The sequence below is a fragment of the Triplophysa rosa genome, linkage group LG4, assembly GCF_024868665.1.
Source record: "Triplophysa rosa linkage group LG4, Trosa_1v2, whole genome shotgun sequence".
NCBI classification, from domain to species: domain Eukaryota; kingdom Metazoa; phylum Chordata; class Actinopteri; order Cypriniformes; family Nemacheilidae; genus Triplophysa; species Triplophysa rosa.
The window spans coordinates 26319010-26337609 of NC_079893.1; the positions used below are offsets into that span (position 1 = coordinate 26319010).

General features: G+C 37.9%; 4 protein-coding genes across 9 annotated transcripts; 3 read left to right on the plus strand and 1 right to left on the minus strand.

Moving 5' to 3' along the window:
• The first annotated feature begins 1790 nt into the window (after positions 1-1790).
• Positions 1791-3489, plus strand: junba (JunB proto-oncogene, AP-1 transcription factor subunit a). Of its 2 annotated transcripts, XM_057331224.1 has the most exons (2): positions 1791-1945; positions 2176-3489. In XM_057331224.1, exon 2 carries the CDS (start codon positions 2214-2216, stop codon positions 3090-3092), a length of 879 nt encoding a protein of 292 aa, XP_057187207.1. In that variant the 5' UTR covers positions 1791-1945; positions 2176-2213; the 3' UTR covers positions 3093-3489. The 2 variants fall into 2 exon arrangements, with proteins under 2 accessions (XP_057187207.1, XP_057187206.1); XM_057331223.1 differs by having other exon boundaries at positions 1791-3489.
• A 1725-nt stretch (positions 3490-5214) lies between these two features.
• On the minus strand, positions 5215-10846 carry prdx2 (peroxiredoxin 2). Its single transcript, XM_057331226.1, has 6 exons — positions 10714-10846; positions 8041-8151; positions 7721-7874; positions 6396-6518; positions 5858-5988; positions 5215-5632 (listed from the first exon to the last, which is right to left on the minus strand). The coding sequence occupies exons 2-6, from the start codon at positions 8141-8143 to the stop codon at positions 5550-5552; spliced, it is 594 nt and encodes a 197-aa protein (XP_057187209.1). The 5' UTR covers positions 8144-8151; positions 10714-10846; the 3' UTR covers positions 5215-5549.
• Positions 10847-13023: 2177 nt separating this feature from the next.
• Positions 13024-15497, plus strand: rnaseh2a (ribonuclease H2, subunit A). 2 transcript variants are annotated; one of them, XM_057332305.1, is made up of 9 exons: positions 13024-13102; positions 13321-13460; positions 13542-13613; positions 13747-13873; positions 13955-14042; positions 14117-14254; positions 14442-14529; positions 14888-15011; positions 15224-15497. In XM_057332305.1, exons 2-9 carry the CDS (start codon positions 13334-13336, stop codon positions 15381-15383), a joined length of 924 nt encoding a protein of 307 aa, XP_057188288.1. In that variant the 5' UTR covers positions 13024-13102; positions 13321-13333; the 3' UTR covers positions 15384-15497. The 2 variants fall into 2 exon arrangements, with proteins under 2 accessions (XP_057188288.1, XP_057188289.1); XM_057332306.1 differs by having other exon boundaries at positions 13099-13124.
• Positions 15498-16057: 560 nt separating this feature from the next.
• snrpb2 (small nuclear ribonucleoprotein polypeptide B2) lies at positions 16058-18201 on the plus strand. Of its 4 annotated transcripts, none has more exons than XM_057332186.1 (7): positions 16058-16103; positions 16331-16421; positions 16592-16764; positions 16866-16997; positions 17180-17221; positions 17383-17471; positions 17720-18200. In XM_057332186.1, the coding sequence occupies exons 2-7, from the start codon at positions 16358-16360 to the stop codon at positions 17877-17879; spliced, it is 660 nt and encodes a 219-aa protein (XP_057188169.1). In that variant the 5' UTR covers positions 16058-16103; positions 16331-16357; the 3' UTR covers positions 17880-18200. The 4 variants fall into 4 exon arrangements, with proteins under 4 accessions (XP_057188169.1, XP_057188171.1, XP_057188170.1 ...); XM_057332188.1 differs by having other exon boundaries at positions 16060-16089; positions 17720-18201; XM_057332187.1 differs by having other exon boundaries at positions 16085-16146; positions 17720-18201.
• The last annotated feature ends 399 nt before the right edge of the window (positions 18202-18600 follow it).

The window sequence follows — 18600 nt, forward strand, 5'->3', positions numbered from 1 at the left end:
CTGCACAGGTGTTCCTATGTGGCCTCGTTGCGCACCACAGGTGTGAAGCACAATTGTGTCTTGAGTTAGTCTATAGGGCCAATAGCTTCCTTAAAGTCTATGCATAAAGTAGAAACCTGTCATATTTGCAAGACAGTTTCTATATACCTTAAAATCTTGGCTACAAAAAGTATTATAAAAATTATATTAAAAAAGGGCAAAAATTAGCACAAAGTGACAGAAAAAAATGAAGTCATTGTTTTGCCTAATAAGATGATTCACAAACAAGGTAAAAATGGGATTATAATTAAAAACTAAAATAACATTTAAATAAAGTTCAGGCATTTCTCACAGGTAAAAATTATGTGATCTCGTGTACAAACTGCAATTAGTGTGAATAGAAAATAAATGGTAGGATACATATTTTGCAGTCATATGTGCATTTGCATCATGTGTGTCTGGCAAATAACTGGATTCGCTACAACACCTGGATCAATGCCTGTAGTGAGTCGCTTTTGCCACTCAGCTGTCAATCCCACAATCCACCTCGAGAGTGTGATGCTTTGCCTCTGTACAAATGAATTGAAAACACTCTATGAATACTGGCTTGCGTGCAATATATTTCCTGACTTGATCAATATAGAGAGAGAGAGAGAGAGAGAGAGAGAGAGAGCGAGAGAGAGAGAGAGAGAGATTGTAAGTGTTGTTTTGGGGTCTGCCAATTACTCCCTTATGTATGAAACAAATACAACACTGATGTCATGTGAAGAAATGTTGCCTATTTGTTTAGTATTTTACATTTCGGCATGTGAAAATGCCGCCTGTTTGTTTAGTTGTTTACGTTTCTCCTTAATATTCAATTTGTCTCCTAAAAGTGGGATTACAGTTTGTTCATAATTTAACGTCACTCTTTAAATTTCCCATTACTTACAGATTACTCCAGTCTTCACGCCTGCCTGTTGAAACGCAGACAAGTCCTCGTCCTCCTCCACGCGCTACTGTACACGGGGGCGTTACCTCTGGAATATAGCCGACATGGGAGAGGTTTCCCGGTCGTTCACTAGGGAGGAACTGTACGGTCTTGCCCATAAATGGGGCTGATATCAGTTGCCAAAAAAAATGAGTCAGTTTACTCCTGATCAATAAACCGCAAAGGCTACGGCTACGTTTAACGTAGCCTATTTGAAGACATTTAATATATGCTGTGGGAACAGACTTCTGTAATAAAGCTAACGTTACCTGCTCTTACTCACGTATTACGTATTGTATGACTCAGAGTAAAAGTTCTAAAAAACAAACAACTGATCTGAGGTTGATAAAATAAATGTAGTTATATGAATATATTCTGACGTCGCGTCGTAACGTTTTTTATGTTATTCATTTAACTGGTTAAAAGTATTACTCCCCACTGCGCCAGCTTTTCATCATGATATCCTGTGCTTACTAAATGTATCATCTGAAAATAACTTATACCAGAAGTGTTGAACCTGCCTCTAACTGTTGTCGTGTTTTTCTCAAGTTCCTTGACCACAGCAGAGTTTCTGTTTTCTTAGGCATGGGAAACTTTTTTTAAGTGCCCCGTTGCGGCCAGCTTTTTTTTCGTCTTGTCTGTGGAAACAAAAATAGGAGAGCTGCCCCAAGTCTCTGTTCAGCTTGCGCTCTCGCCTCCAGCCTTGTTTTCAATCTCAGCGGTTCCTGGCAACAACGTCATCGCCCATCTGACAGCTCGAGGAGCGGAACGAAATCGTATCCAATCAGCGACCGCATTTGTCGTAGCCACGCCCTCGGAAATGTAAGTATAAATAACTTGGAGGCGTACGGCTCACGATATTAGCCAGTGCGGGCAGAGCGCAGAAGATTTCGTGCACGACTTTAGGAGGTTCGTTGTAAATAGTTGTCCGGGAAAGAACGAACAGAGCAAAGCGTTTCGGGCATCAGCTGTCAAGGGAAAACACCTGCCGCATTGGTACAGTAAAGTTGTTCAAACTCTTTTGGAAGTTTTTTTCTCTTTGACATCTTTTTGCTTCATGTAATATTACGGGACATTCGGACATTAGAGTGTTCAGTCAACTCAAACATCCAACGTAGTTTTTATCCACAGCCTTTGGTAGGCTAGTCTGTACTTTCATATGTCCACAAAAATGGAGCAACCGTTTTATCATGACGACTCGTTTCTCTCTGCTTATGGTCACCCAGACGCTGCCCTGCACGACTACAAGCTTCTAAAGCAGAACATGAGCGTGGGCTTCCCCGAGCCTTACCGGAACCTCAAGTCCATCCGCTCTGAAAGCAACTTCTACAGTGCAAACGGAGACGTGGGATCGCTGAAACTCGCCTCTCCGGAACTGGAAAGACTCATTATCCAGAACGCTAACGGTGTCATCACATCACCCACTCCGGGGCAGTATCTGTACACCCGGGGCATCACAGAGGAACAGGAGGGATTCGCCGACGGCTTTGTGAAAGCGCTGGACGAGCTCCATAAAATAAACCAAATGCCCCCGCCGAACGTGTCCATCGGAGTCGGTGGCCTGTCGTCCTGCTCGGCGGCATCATCGGTGTTCGGCGCTTCACTGCAGCCGGAGACTCCCGTGTACACCACCCTGAACAGCTGCCATCCAAACACTAATCTCACACCCGCCACCAACTACCCGACAGCCACCATCAGCTATCTGCCTCATCATCACCAACAGTACCCTCATCACCACCAAGTCACAACGCATCATCACCCTTTCCAGCACTCGCTGCCAGGCGCCGCGCTGCACCCGCAGCGACTCGTTGCGCTTAAAGAAGAGCCACAGACCGTTCCTGACCTCCAGAGCAGCGACGGATCTCCTCCCATGTCTCCCATCGATATGGAGGACCAGGAACGAATCAAATCCGAGCGCAAGAGGCTCAGGAACCGGCTGGCGGCCACAAAGTGCCGGAAACGGAAGCTGGAGCGCATCTCCCGGTTGGAGGACAAAGTTAAAGTGCTCAAGTCAGATAACGCCGGACTGTCCAGCACTGCGTCGCTGCTGAGGGAGCAAGTGGCCCAGCTCAAGCAGAAGGTCATGACCCATGTGAGCAGCGGATGCCAGCTGATGTTGACGCCAAAGATCAAGTCTTTTTAAAAACGAACTGCAATAACACGGACTCTGAAAAAGGGAAAACACTGGAAGAGACGATCATGTTTGTGGTGTTTTGTTGCAAATAATATTACAGCACTGAGTACGAACGTTGTATATTTCTAATGTGTTTTCTTGTGGAAAACTTATAGTCTTATAGTCCATTGTTTTCAAAAAGCATTTGGGGTTTCATTCTTCATTGATAAGGTACTCCTTGCACCTGAAAGCAAACGTATAGAACAACTTGAAAGTGAACATTCCGTAAATTTTGTTTTGTTTTAACTTTTGTCCTTTCAGTAAGTTATTGGTATTGTGAGTCAGGTTGATACTGACCGTTCAATGTACTTTTGTTTGTTTTGTTTATATTTTTATATTTAAGTAAAGTAAAAAGCATTTAAAACAACTCGAGCATCTGTGTTGTTTACTGTAAGTAAAACAGAAGAGAAAAATCTCTTAAGTGTTTTTATAAGCTTATACAACTGTTGAAAGGGGGCCGCTTTACGTTGAAGACGTGCCCACCTTGGATCCTTTTCCTGCTGTCGTAAAGACCATATATGGGCCGTTTTGTGTATGTACGTCACTAAGGGGAGACTTGCGGGAATCCCCACCCACGCTACCGGTCAGGAAGTTCGCGCGCTTTGAAGTTGACGTTCGAATGAATGAATCGCGTGTGAATAAGTGAAAATTTAGCAACTCGGGATTTTCCCCGCACACAGAAACCTCTCGAGTTCCAAAAACAGTTTCAGCGAAAAGAAAACTAGAGATAAAAATATGAACACGGGCATTTTCCAGGTAATTTGCAAAAAAAAAAAAGATGTTGCAGCCGCCAGACCAAAAATAGAAAAGCACATCGCAGTAAATATGATGTGAACTACTAAATGAACGAAAAGGCGTCTAGGAAAATTAACTCTTTTCCAGTGTTAACAGAAAAAAAACTGCTAATTTTGTAATGTTTGTATTGTTAATCACTGTCTACAAAAAACTTTACAAGCCTTAAACATGTAAATCCTTTGTAAATATACCCCCTCAGATGTTGTATTATATAAATGTTGTAGCACATTAATCAGACTCTAAATATCAATCATTTAACAATTATGGATTGCACATATGTATTTTGAAAAAGAAAACTATTTTGATAAAAAAATGTAATGTGAAGACCGTGTCTGATAATAATTATAACAGTTAATCTTGTTTATGCTAAACAATTTGATAAAATAAATAGAATGTTCAACCTACAGAAATAATATTGTTATTTCAACAAACTATGAACCAAAGCGATTAGACTAACAATTCACCAAGGCCCATTTAAAACAAGTAATATAAAAGCCTATATAATATAAGGCAGTGGTTCTCAAACATTTTCGTTGAAAGGCCCCCTTCGAGTAGGGTGTATTGCTTTGCGCCCACCCCCCATCCCCAAAATAAAGACTTATCTTAAACAAACCAAAAACATTTTCAGTTATACAATGCTGGAACATAAATTATTTTGGTTGGTGGGCTTATTTTTCTGACGTTTGATCGCATAAAATGTATAATACATTCTATTTTTTATAAAATGCCACAAAATCTGTGGCCCCCTGGATCTATTTTGGGGGCCCCCAGTTTGAGAAACACTGATATAAAGTATATAATACCTTGTAGGTGCTTGATACTTTATAAACAGTAGTAGTTTTCCAGTAGATCTGGATTAAATATTGCTTGTTTTTCTGTGTCACAAACCATCACATGACTTAACCAAGATCGAACCACGTAGACCTTTTCCATCACTGCATTGCCTTTGATCACAGATTCACACTTTAAGGTCAACTCTACTAAAAGACCTTTTGCTTAATGTCACGTTAACTACAGCTGCTATAAATGCATCACTACTATAAGTCTGGCAGCTAATAATTGGGTAACAAGTGACATTGACTACAGTGTTTAACATGTTACCAAAATGAATGAAATGCTGCCACCTGCTGGTCGGATATGTCCAGACATTTAAAACAATGTTTACACAATATTTGTTAACACATATGTTCAACTTTCGTGGCTTAAGATCAGATGCTATGGATTTGACTTGTTATACTCCAAACATTTCTTAAAACTAACAAGAGAAGAGTTCGGTTAGTAAAATATGACACTTGCATTGTAACGCAACAACGTCCTGTTTATTTGACAACTGTACCGATGACTCACCAGAATGTTTACAATTTAAGAATAAAACTGACTTCAATGTTCACCAGGTACCAAATACTAACTCAACAGAAATATCAGTGCATGGCGGTGGCTGATGGGAACACCTTATTCTAACAGAGTGGAAAAGAAATATTACGAGGTCAGAAAGCTGTCTAACAAGCGCATTTAAATGGGAAAAGTTTGTTACACTGGCCAAGACAACTTTTCAAGAAATCTCAGGCTAAAATTAAGTGCTCTAGCTCTCTGATAAACGGGAGCGAAGATCAGCGAAAAATGGCAGGACTGTTACTGCTTGGAGAAGAACTGCTTGCTCTTCTCCACATCAGGAATTATAGTGTCACTTCCTGGTTTCCATCCAGCAGGACAAACTACAAAGAAAAGCCAGATGTTAATAAACAGATAAATAAACTACTGCTGCATGTTGTCAATTCAAACCCAAATAATTTCATCAAAGCTATGCAAAATAAACATCAAAATTATCCATTTTGCATAATGCATTTTAACATCCTCAAACAAATGCTGATTAATTACTCGCCACTCCAAGTGAAACGACCCCACTCACTCCTATTGAAAAGGCCTGAATTCTCACTCACCTTCACCACATTTGTCAGTGTGCTGGAAGGCCTGAACCAGTCTAAGAGTTTCATCTACTGAGCGACCCACTGGCAGGTCATTAATAGTGATTTGCCTCAATATGCCTTTGTCATCAATCACAAACAGACCTCTGACAGAAAGAAAGAGACATAAAAAAGAGGAGAGAGATATGGGGAGAAAATTAGTTTTGCATTGTTGTATCTGCAGTAAAATTGGTATGATAACCATTTCATTTATGGTTTAAAAGTGATTTTAAAGAAACATTACATTTCCATAGAATACAACAAAAGTTAACATCATTTGTGGCATTGGCCTGTTTAAAGTAATTATTGCCCAAGTTCAATTCTATTTTAGATGATTTACTACCAAAATCACAGTTTAAATGTTTTATTATTGAATGTAACATAAGTGTGGTTATTGTACTATGCATACTCTGAAGTACACATGAATTTGATCAAGCACATTACTACTGCCATCTACTGCTGCAATTGTGAACTGCAAGCAAGTGGACCAGCACAAATGTTCAAATGTACAAACCTGTAGGCAATACCCTCTTCCTCCTTCAAAACACCATAGTCACGCGAGATGGACTGAATCAGGTCAGCAACCAATGGGATGTTCATTGAGCCTAGTCCACCCTGCTTCCTGGGTGTGTTGATCCTATTAGAAGCAAGCTATGTCACAACAAGAACAAAAGTTTGTCTCAGCCACCTGATCACAGTCAACTACTGAATTCCTTAATTTTCACACAATGTTTACAAATAGGGCTAAGCAGTATAACAACATTGTACACACATGATGAATTAGAAAGCAGGATGTGCCTTGAACAAACCAATAAAGTTGTTATTAAAGGGTGTTTGTTAGTTTTATATTATTTAGAGTTACCATTCACATTTTAATTAGTCAAATTATGTGTGGTCATATCTGTGGCAGTCACTGTGTCCTTTTTCCCAAATTCTTTTAAACCTAATTCTAGCAAATGTAAAGAACAATGCATTCTCAATAACAGCCCATTACAACTAAAGAGTGTGGAAGTTTCTAGAACTAATAAACTGCTACTCCCTTCTTTTATCTATTCCTCTCTAACACACTATGGTAACTTATCAATAACAGACAGGTTAAAGGACAACAGTAGATAACCACTATCTGGGTAAAGCCCACTAAGAAACAGACTGCGAGTTAGTCTTTGAAGAAATCCAACTAGTATGTCTACCGGTGCTATTGATCTATAATACACCACTTATTACAATTTATGGTTCAATTAGAATTAGAACACGTTTGATGTTTATACTCAAAGATGAAATTTTAGGAAAGAGTTCACATCAGTGTAGAGTTTGAAGTGTACACAGACAGGTGTGAACACATTATTGTGACTGGATCACTGAAGATGATGCATGCTAACATTAGGTATAAAGAGACAATACACAAAGTTTGGACAAGGCAACATACAGCTACTGAGCAAAATATTGCCAATTTACATATCTCCTAACTGACCATCATTCTGACCTGAGCATCATTCTGAACTAATAGTGCAGCCCATCAGATTTTGTAATTCATTAAATTAAAGTAAATATGACATTTTCTACACTGCCTTTTTGTTGCTACATGAATACAAGAGTTAATACAATAATAATCATCGAAAGATAAGAAACTGCAAAGCTCTTACATACTCTAGGAATCTTCATATTCATTATAGCAATGTTAACAAAATCATTTCATAAATCACACAGCCCGGTACTATGCAGTGTGCACCATCTTCATTAAGCAAATTTCTCACTTTAAATAGAGTTTTTTCATTAAGAGCCCCATTTAGGTTCCTTAGATGTGGACGACAGGGAAAAGTGGTCATTAAGAATCCTCACCATGCCAGATGGCTAAAATGAGAATCGGTGGAGGCAGCGATGACCTCACAGCCGATTTTACGGAACTCCGCGGCCCGCTCGCTAAAAGCGATGATCTCAGTAGGACACACAAAGGTGAAGTCGAGCGGGTAGAAGAACAACACAACATACTTCCCTTGAAGAGGAACAAGAGGTAAGGAGACAAATGACGAAAAACAGGTTATGCCCGATTGCAAAAAACAGAATCAACATTCGATGACTCACACCATAATGCAGAGCACAAAATTAAACCAAGATTTAAAGGCACAAACAAAACAAATGTGTTTTTATTTGGTGATTACCTCTGTAGTCAGACAGCTGGATGTCTTTAAACTGTCCATCGACCACAGCTGTGGCCTTGAACTGAGGGGCAGGCTGTCCGATCTTGGCGTTTCCAGCAGACATCTTGAGTACTGGTTGATACAGATGACAAAGGAGAACATGTACAATTAAAAAAATTATGCTAAAGCATATAATGATATTCTAGACAATTGTATGGTTCTAATTTTATAGCAACTGTTTGGGGAGGCCCTTTCGTGTTTCAACACGACAATGCCCCTGTGCACAAAAAAAAACGATTTAAAGAGAAATGATTGATTTAGTTTAGTGTGGAAGAACTTAACAGGTCTACACAAATGCCATCTGAACAACTTCGAGCCAAACCCATCAATGACTTGTGCACAGGGGTACAGTCATTTTTAGGGGTGTAACAATACTTCGTATTACGATATTTCGCGATGCAAAAATGTTACGATGCGCATCGTAGAGCGAGATGGGGATATTTTACGATATGTTTAATTCTATTCGTTCAGCGGTCAAGACGCTACCTACTCTGCGCCAGCGCGTCACGTGTGCTTATCTCACGTATGCGGTAGAGAGAGAAGCACAAGACACAATCTGTTTCTCCAAGTGGTTTACAAAGCGTCATATTTTCCTTCACAATCGCCGTTAAAACACAGCAAACTTGAAGCGTGACTGCAGGCGAGTCACCCCGAAACTCATTACAAAGGCAGCACAAACGTTTTTAAATGCCAATGTTAATTTATCCGCTAACGTGAGCTGCTGCATAATGTGATATGCAACATAAAGTAAGACAAAAGAAACCAGCGCTGTTCCGATCAGAGAAGCGATGAAGTGAGTCGTACTGTAGATTAAAAGATCGAATGACATGCTAAAAAACAAGTATGTGATCTGCATGATTGAAGAAATGTAATGGAGTTTATGTAATATGTCTTTTTGAAAGATTTTTCTCATTCATTACTGACTCAAGCAAAGACACCGCTGCAGCGTCAAAGAGACACGAGCCAATAGCGCTTGAGCGTGAGCTCTGTCAGAGCGTTTCATTGGTTGAATGTACTGAATGAACACGCCCTTCACTGAACGAACGAGTCAATCGAGTCAAAATGAAACTGAATGAACTGCTACATGTCGTTCATGGTCTAATATTCTCTGTGTTACAACAATGCATATCCAGTAGTTACTCAACTTTTCTGAAAAATAAAGGTAATGACCTGGTTTAATTTAATTCCAAGGTAAAGTAAATTATGTCGAAACAGTTAAATCTTGGAACATTTAATTACACCAATTAAATGAGTTAATCCAGATAGATTTTAGTAGACTAATATAGTGTAGATTTCGTCGACTAAAAATAGACTAAAACTATGATAAATTGGGATGACTAAAACTAAATTGCATTTTTAGTCAAAAGACTATGACTAAAACTAAATCAAAATTTGCTGTCAAAATTGACACTGATCTTAATTCTAATTTCAGTTAAGCCTTAAAAGTTACTTAAATTGTTAATATTTTGAAAATAAATGTTATTTGAAATTCAGTTTCATTTTTGAATTTTGTTCAAAATATCGAGATGTGTATCGTATCGTGAACCCAGCATAGAAATATGTACCGAATCCTGAGCTGAGTGTATCGTTACACCCCTAGTCATTTTGGAACAAAATAAGGCTCTGTTGCAAAATTCTTTAATATGATATAGCATTAATATTTGCTTTGATTGGAATAGATTTACAATACAATAGGCCATTATTTAGCTACTGCTAGAATCCCAAGTAAAGCTGGAAATAAAACATGTAAATGTAAAAAAACATGTAAATAAAAAACGATTTTTTTTATTTTTAGCTGCAAAGTATGAACGAACCCATATCATCCCTATCACACTACAGGTCACACGATAGACCGTGCTTCTGAACAATTGGTTTCTAAGAAGTCATTTAGTCTAAACATGGGCATTCATCCGAGTCACGTTCCACTTAAACTACACAAGCCCGTAACAACCTCAACCATTAATGTACGATTTTCTGAAACTTTATAAGCATTTAACCAGTGCACTGTGCTCGTATACATTGGTGTGCATTTGTCGCTTTGTGTTCTGATAACGCGTTAAAACAGCGTCAAGGTACAGTATCTTTGCAACAAATGTATGAATGGGTCAATGAACCTCCAAGACTTTGCCCTAAAGAAATACACAGCGGAAACATAAGGCCAAAGCAAGTATAGTTGTTAAAAATACAGGTTCAATTGCAATGTATCTGTTTGGAAATATGAGGAGAGATGAAACGCACGTGACACAAGCGTGATCGAATGGTTATATCAGTGCCAAGTAGAAGTTGTAGTATAGCTGCTAGCCACGCAAGCTAAGGCAGGCAAGTGCAGCAGTGTTGGCTGATTCACAAGTAGCGTTATGCAAGCTTTTGCACGAGAGAAACTAAAATAAATGTAATCTAAAACCTGCATCAGCGTCACTCACACTAAATAAGGTTAAATGCACGACAACGTTAACGTTGCAAGGGGGTAGTAGCGCAATTCGACAGAAAACCGGCGTTTTCAAGTGCACGGCACGCGCTCTTTTGTTCATTTGAACAAAAAAGGTCAAGTTACAAAAAGCGATTCATATATTTACACAAACGATTAAACATAAAATTGCAACAACTTGACAATAAGACCACACTGAAACGTACCTGTTTTGGACGTTGCACAATGAAGCGAAACTTCACTCTCCCTTGATGCACGAGCACAGGAAGTTTGACTTGCGTGACGTTCTGCAGATCTTGCAGAGGGAGGGTATGGAGTTCCATTTGTGCCAAAAATGCTTTGTGCCTTGTGGTATACATTTTGCTTTGTCTGCAACCATTGCCTACGTGTTCAGCTAAATATGTTGACGTGTATGTTGTCTGTTGACGTCGTCTTAATTTGTCATCCTGCTGTCCTTTTCTCTGTCTTTTTTATTGTCATCCTTATTGTCGTTTTTATGGCGTCAGATTTATATCACCTGGACTTGAATTTAAAAAACCTACTGAATGTATTCCCTTGAATTTTATTGTCCTTAATTTTAAACATTTGAAAATATTTTTCTATGAATTCACCGTCCTAAATTCGGGTTGTGAAATTCAGGTTTTAATTATTAAAGTTCACGCTTTCAGGCTGTAAAATTCAGATCTCAATATTCAGGACACCAAATTCGACTAGAGAATTTCATTTGGCTATAACTGAGTGTAACATCCTGGAATGCAAGGAAGAGCAAGTCCGTCGACAAAGAGTATAGAACCCAGGAGGTGAAATTGTGATGATTTTTTTGCAACAGCCACTATAGCGCTTCGGTAGCACGGCTGCCATTGAGCGCACCTACAGTGTTTTAATTGTAAGTACACATTTGATGTAGTTTTAGCCTACTTTATTGAGCATTTCTATTTTATGCAACTTTACACATTTCCTGTTACTATTACTAGTTATTACTCCACTAGGTCCGAAATATGTATTGTACTGTACTTTTAATTGTTTTTAATGTTCAATGCAAAAAACTGCATATTTTCGTGAAGATAAGATGATAATAAATATATTTTATTTGTAATCCTTTTTACAGCATTCTATTTACCAATGACATCAAATCGTGTGACAAAACCCACATTGTGAACGTTTTATTTTTTGTACTGTCCATCAGTGACGGCTGGTTTATTTGAGGGGGCGCAACAAACCATTTGATGTGATGTGAACGTATCATCACTGCTTAGCTAAAATAAGGTTTAACTATCAAAGCATGTAATGGTGTTTATTAACAGTAATAAGGTATGCAGTATACTTTATCATAGTACGACATGGAGGACGAAATATACAGACAACATGGAGGACGACATATGCAGATGACAGTAAGGATGACAGAACAGGACAACAGTAAAGATGACCGAACAAAACGACAATAAGGATGACAGTAAAAAAGACAGAGAAAAGGACAGCAGGATGACAAATTAAGACAACGTCAACAGACAACATACACGTCAACATATACTGATTTACCTGAACAAGTAGGCAATGGCTCTAGACAAAGACAAATGTATAGTAGAAGGCACAAAGCAGTTAACACATTTTTTGGCACATATGGAACTCCATATTTGGGGAGGGTCCATTTTGACAAGCAGCACTTTAAACATGTACATTATTCACGAAAATATCAATGTAGGCTAAAGTAAAAGGTATCAAAAGGAAGTTATTAATGAAAGTGGAGAGCAGTACAAATAAAAGATGTTGACAGTTCTCATTGGCTTTACATTTTATAGAGTCTTAGACATTTTTTAATTCTCTCTTAAAAGAGATAAACAGGCTGGTTCTTTATTTTGCCATTTCATCCTGTAAAAAAATAAGCTTCCATTAATATTTAATACGTTGCTGTTAGTTTACAAATGATGCTTTTATGACAACAAATGAAGAGTTTAATTCCAAAATGTGATAACTTAAAATTGTTCAAAAATCCTGTTTTTTTATTGTGCTTTCCAATTAATATCAATTAAACTGCAGTTGGTGGAGTTATCTCATTTTGGAAACAAACTCTTCAAATGATCATCAAACATGATGTATTTGGTAATACTGAAGCCATGTTACAGAAGCTGTAATCTTATCGGTTGGTAATCATATCTGTCAGCTATAGCATCTCATTCAGAACATTGTCAGAGATAGAATAGGCATTCTTTATAGGCCTAATACATATCATATATTTGAATATATCATTTTTTCAACTGGTATCAGTGGTATTTTATCATTTTTAACATCAATATATTATGTTTTACTTCAATATCTAACATATTACAGCTTATAACATTATGTTCAGGCAATCCATGCAAAAAGGCTTGATTTGGTCATGAACTCCATATCCCACAAGCCATTGCGAGAGAGACGGGGTTGGAACATTAAAAAAAAACATTTACTGCGTCGTTTTGGAAATTATATGCCCTTTAAATATGTTTCCGTATAACAGTACTGTATTTTTAAATAAGCAAGAAATTAATAAATGTAATCTTTGTAAACATTACAGGTCAGAGGTTACGCGTCATACTCGCGCCAATTCGAGATTTCCGGGTGAGTCGCTCGCTGCACACAGGTCTCTTCTTGTTTGTTTGTGCACTAATATTCACACGCTTTAATTATCTTTTGGCAAAAAATCCATACATGCAAAAACTGGAACATTAAAATTATTTCAATTTTACTATTACTTTTACTCAGTTGTGAGTTGGCATGGGAATGTACTGCAGCAGTAGGAATATCCCTTGGTTTAATGGCTGTTTGTTGTCCAGCAGACTGTAAACAGACATGGATCTGAGTGATTTTGAAGCAGATAACTCCGTGAGCTGCCGCTTGTCATCACCCATCCCAGAAGTGTGTAAAACAGAGGATTGCTGCCTGGGCATCGATGAGGCTGGCAGGGGGCCAGTCCTGGGTGAGTGGCCCTTTCTGAAAGTTAGGTCATTCTTTCAAATAAGTTAAACTTGTTTTTTTACATTTCATATTTTTATTTCAGGGCCCATGGTGTATGGAATATGCTTTTGCCCTATATCCAAAAAGGAGGACATGAAGAATTTAAAAGTGGCAGGTTGGTTGGCACACAGGTGATGATGTTTAGGGTCAGAATACATTTAGCTATTTTCAACAGACCTTGACCACATGTTCAATGTTGTCCGTGTTGTTTTCAGTGTCATCAGAGCATTATTTTGTTGTATGTTTAGACTCAAAGACATTGACAGAGGCGCATAGAGATAACCTTTTTCTAATGCTCGATGAGGCCAAAAGTTTTGTTGGCTGGGCTCTTCAAATACTCTCCCCCAACACCATCTCCACCAGCATGCTGCAAAGGTACAGACAGCCCTACGACATGAAGACCACATACAGTACAACAGCTCCATACACAAGCAGGTAATATCCTTTTGTTTACAGAGCAAATTACAACCTGAATGCACTCTCACACGATGCTGCTATTGATCTGGTGCAGTTCGCCCTGGACTGTGGAGTGCAGCTTAAAGAGGTATTTATTTTCCTAGAACAAACCGATCTGCTGTATGAATGGGCACAAAAAGTGATCCTATCTTTTTCTCTCAGGTGTTTGTGGACACTGTGGGTCCTGCAGAGAAGTATCAGGATAAGCTCTCCCAGCGGTTTCCGGGCATAGAGGTGACAGTTCGTCCCAAAGCTGATTCTCTCTTCCCCATTGTCAGTGCTGCCAGCATCTGTGCCAAGGTAAGTGGCACTTCACAGATGGATGATATGGGCGGGGGGTAGAGAAAAGTAGATTTATGTAATAAAAGTGCATATTATTTTTGTATTGTGTAAACACAAACTTTTATTCTGGATGCAGTTAATCACGATTAATTGTTTGATAGCCCTACATTAAACACTTTTTTTATTTCCTTTCCATTCCTCTTAGGTTGCCAGAGATCATGCTGTCAAATCCTGGAAGTTTGCAGAGAATTTGGGTGAGGTGGACACAGATTATGGCTCTGGATATCCTAATGGTCAGTAAATCAGATTTTTTCCATTTGCACAATATTTCATTGTCATGACCAAATTTCTTTATAAAAATGTTTAAGTGGTTTAGTGTTATGTTCTGAATTATTTTAATAGTTAGACATAGCTCTTTTCAAGGGCTTATGTACACCGTAAAATACGCTTGATAACACCAGGCTGCGTACTGCAGGTTTTCTTTAACACTAATAAGTATATTTAAAGAGGTTGGTATTTGACGTTCAAATAAAAACTCACACAGTAATTTTCCAGACAATTCATTGACTGGACAAGGGCATAAAAAGTGCATTTTATTTTGCTTTTCTGTTGTATAAATACTGCTCAAAAATAAAATGCTTTATTTTTTAGATCCCAAAACTAAAAGCTGGTTGCTGAAGTATCTGAACCCAGTGTTTGGCTACCCTCAGTTTGTGAGGTTCAGCTGGAGTACAGCACAAACTCTTTTGGATAGCAAAGCTGTACCTGTCCACTGGTGAGTCTAACAGCAGGGGGCACTGCTGTCTAAAATAATAGTATTGATAGCAGTTTCTTATTTTGTATGTATGTATACACTCTCAGATATAATGCTACTGTATGTACAATTATGTTCTGCGCATAATGTTTTGTTTCTCTTATTATATATATGTGAGTTAGCAGTTGTACTGCATTTTGTGCTGGAAATTCAGTTTTAAATGTTTTCTATAGGGATGATGATGAAGAAGATGGAAAAAAAGTTTCTGCTCGTCAGAATAACACATCCATGCTGTCCTACTTGAGTCGCAACAAGCCGGACGAGCTTACACACTCACGAGACACACACCGTTTTTTTACTGAGCGCAAACTACAGAGCATCAGCAATCTCTGAACACAAAAAAGCGCGGCTGGTCAGCACAAACAAACTGATCAAAACAGTGTTTTCTTCTGTTTTTGGTGTTATTTTCTTTATGCAAACTAAATAAAGGTCAAATATTTTCATGTCTTTTATTTTAAGGGTGTCTTTTTTTACTTAAATTGCCATGTAATTCATTAGTAAATATCATTGTAATGTACATTAATGGGTTGGCAATGTGTTCAGAATTGTAGCAGTAATGGCGTAAGCCACTGTGGTATAATATGCATGATTTGTTAGTAGTAAATATTTTTGCTTTGAGAAGAATTTATAGAAGAAAAATGGCAAGCAAATGACCAAATCAATAAAAACGAGATTAGCAACAAAACATTAACAGCTGAATAGGTTGTAGAGAATTTTTTTTTTTTCTGTGAGCTTTGTTTTTTCTAAGCATTGTTTGCATATTAGAATACTACCTAGAACAAATTTAGATTTTCTTAATTTGGAACCATACATTTTGATGCTTTACTCAAACCAGTGGAGACGTTAAAAGCAAGTATTGTCCAAATATCCTTTATGGACCTCACTTTTGGCTATTACTGTAGGTTTATAAAAAGCTTCGCTCCTCTATTTGTTGCAACTGTCATATCCCTCCGCGATAGCAGGTGGCGCTACATAAAACCGCCGTTTCAAAAGAAAGGAAGAAGCGGCAAAGCGGCAGTTTCCGGTTTAAGAGTTCGGTGTGAGTTTGACTTGGTTCGTTTACTCAGGCAATTTTATTGGTGCATAATTTACAAATGTGTGTATTTATAATTTAGATAACCCGTAGGCAGTGTTACTCATTTGTGTTTTCTCACATTATGTTTTTGTTTCACTATTTGAACCGTTTAATACACCACAATGTGCGTGTTGGATAGGCATTTTCTTTTACGGTTCATTCAATCAAATCGTTTTCTGTCTGTAAATTGTTTTCTCTGTTGCAGTGACGTTATAGTTGAAAATTGTCGATCATGGATATACGACCGAATCACACCATCTATGTCAACAATGTCAACGATAAAATTAAGAAAGAAGGTAGATGCTTGAGTCTATAGTATTCAATCCGTCTTGGAGTAACTCGGATTTGAGTTGTTTGCTACATTTTACTCTCCCTGATCGTTATTTGTAATGTTTGATTTATACTCCACTAAACAGTCTTCAAAATCTACACTTCTGTGTACCCTAAAAGATCTTCTTTTCTACAGAGTTGAAGAGAGCGCTCTACGCATTATTCTCACAGTTTGGTCAGATTCTGGATATTGTTGCTCTGAAGACCGTGAGGATGAGGGGCCAGGCGTTTGTTATATTCAAAGAGCTTTCTGCAGCCACAAACGCCCTCAGACAACTTCAAGGATTTCCTTTCTACAATAAGCCCATGGTCAGTGATGCAAAAACTGAATGCAGATCACGTGTCTGGTACAAAAGTTTAACCACTCATTTGACCTCAATTGTTATTCTTAACATTTATTCTGCTTTTAGCGAATCCAGTATGCAAAAACGGACTCGGATGTCATTGCAAAGATGAGAGGCACGTATGGAGATAAAGAAAAGAAGAAAGACAAAAAGAAGAAAGCTCAGGAGCAGGCGGCCAATGCAAACAAAAAACCAGCGGTGAGTTGAAATGGATGATGTTTGTTTGAATCAAACATCACATTTGACAGAAAAAAACGTTGTCATAGTTTAGCTGTAAAGATATTTACTCAACAATGCATTACTGCGCAAACTTTGCAATAAGAGTAATAAACAGATTGCTGACTGTTTATAAATATATTTTTGTGCATTTGTCCTTACAGGGAGCTATAAGCACACAACCCCCTCCACCTGCCACAGTCCAGGTATGTCACATGTCTTATGTTTACAATTTTTTTATAGTGATAGATAATTACTATTAATGTAAACATTCTCTTGATCCTAACCCATGCTGCAACAAGTCTTAAATAAATGTTGGTGACCATTGACTGATAAAATTGATTTTATATTTTTCTGTATTTTCTAGGTCCCTGACAATCCACCAAATTATATTCTGTTCTTGAATAATCTTCCAGAAGAGACAAATGAGATGATGCTCTCTATGTTATTCAACCAGTAAGTTCATACTGACATTATGGTGTTAAAAGTTATGTTCAAAATTGTGAATTGTATTCTGAAACTTCAGAGTAAACATAATGATTAAGATTAGATTAAATTGTTTGTTAAAACAATTAGAAAGGCTGATAAATATTTTTTGCTGGAAAAGATTTTTGTTAGTATCTCTGACTTTAAAACAAAAAATAAATAGTCTTTGATTGTTTATTATTTGTTTCCCTCTCATTTAATCTCTTTTCATCCCGTAGGTTTCCTGGGTTTAAAGAGGTGCGTCTGGTCCCAGGAAAGCATGATATTTCGTTTGTGGAGTTTGAAAGCGAGACTCAAGCTGGAGTCGCCAAAGATGCGCTACAGGGTTTCAGAATAACAGCCACGTGTGCTATGAAGATCACATATGCCAAAAAGTGACCAAACCCACTACCACACCGGCACTCGTTTCCCTGGACACAAGAGTTATAATGGACTGTAGTTGAGACTGATCAGTGGATTCTTTGTTCCGTTCTGTTTCCTTTTAGTTTTTTTAAAGCTTCTTTACTGTTGTGTTTTGATTTTTTTTTTTTTTGTATGAAAATTAATGATTATGCGATTCCGTGTCAAATGCTTGTTTTGGACTGTAGACTAATAAAATTAGCTTCTACAATAATTTCAAGTGCCTCAACTTTTTAAGTGATTTGGTGATTAATTCTTATAAAATCCAGTGTTAGGTTCTTCCACAGAAGCACCTGGTAACTTAAAAACCTGACGTTTTTTCATTCTACCTGAAAACTACACCTGTTTGCTTTCACTTCTGGAGGTTGCCTTAATATGGACAGTAAGATTGTGTACGATATGGATTGGGCAGTCAGTGAATGTAACTGTAATCTGTATACATGGCAATGGAACAAAGCAGATATGTACAGTTTAGCCACGGTTATTGGAAGTTTTCAAGAATAGGGAATTTTCAGACCTAGAAAACTTGGATTTCGTGAAGTATTAGCAAGTCTTTGTGTAGAGGACACAGTTTTCTACTTACTAGAAATTGTAGTTGCTACGCAAATCCTGGGTCATTTCAAGCCATTAAACTATGTTTGAACTTGTCCATATTTTCCCTGATAATGGATTGAAAAGACCCAGCATTTAGTAATCTTGA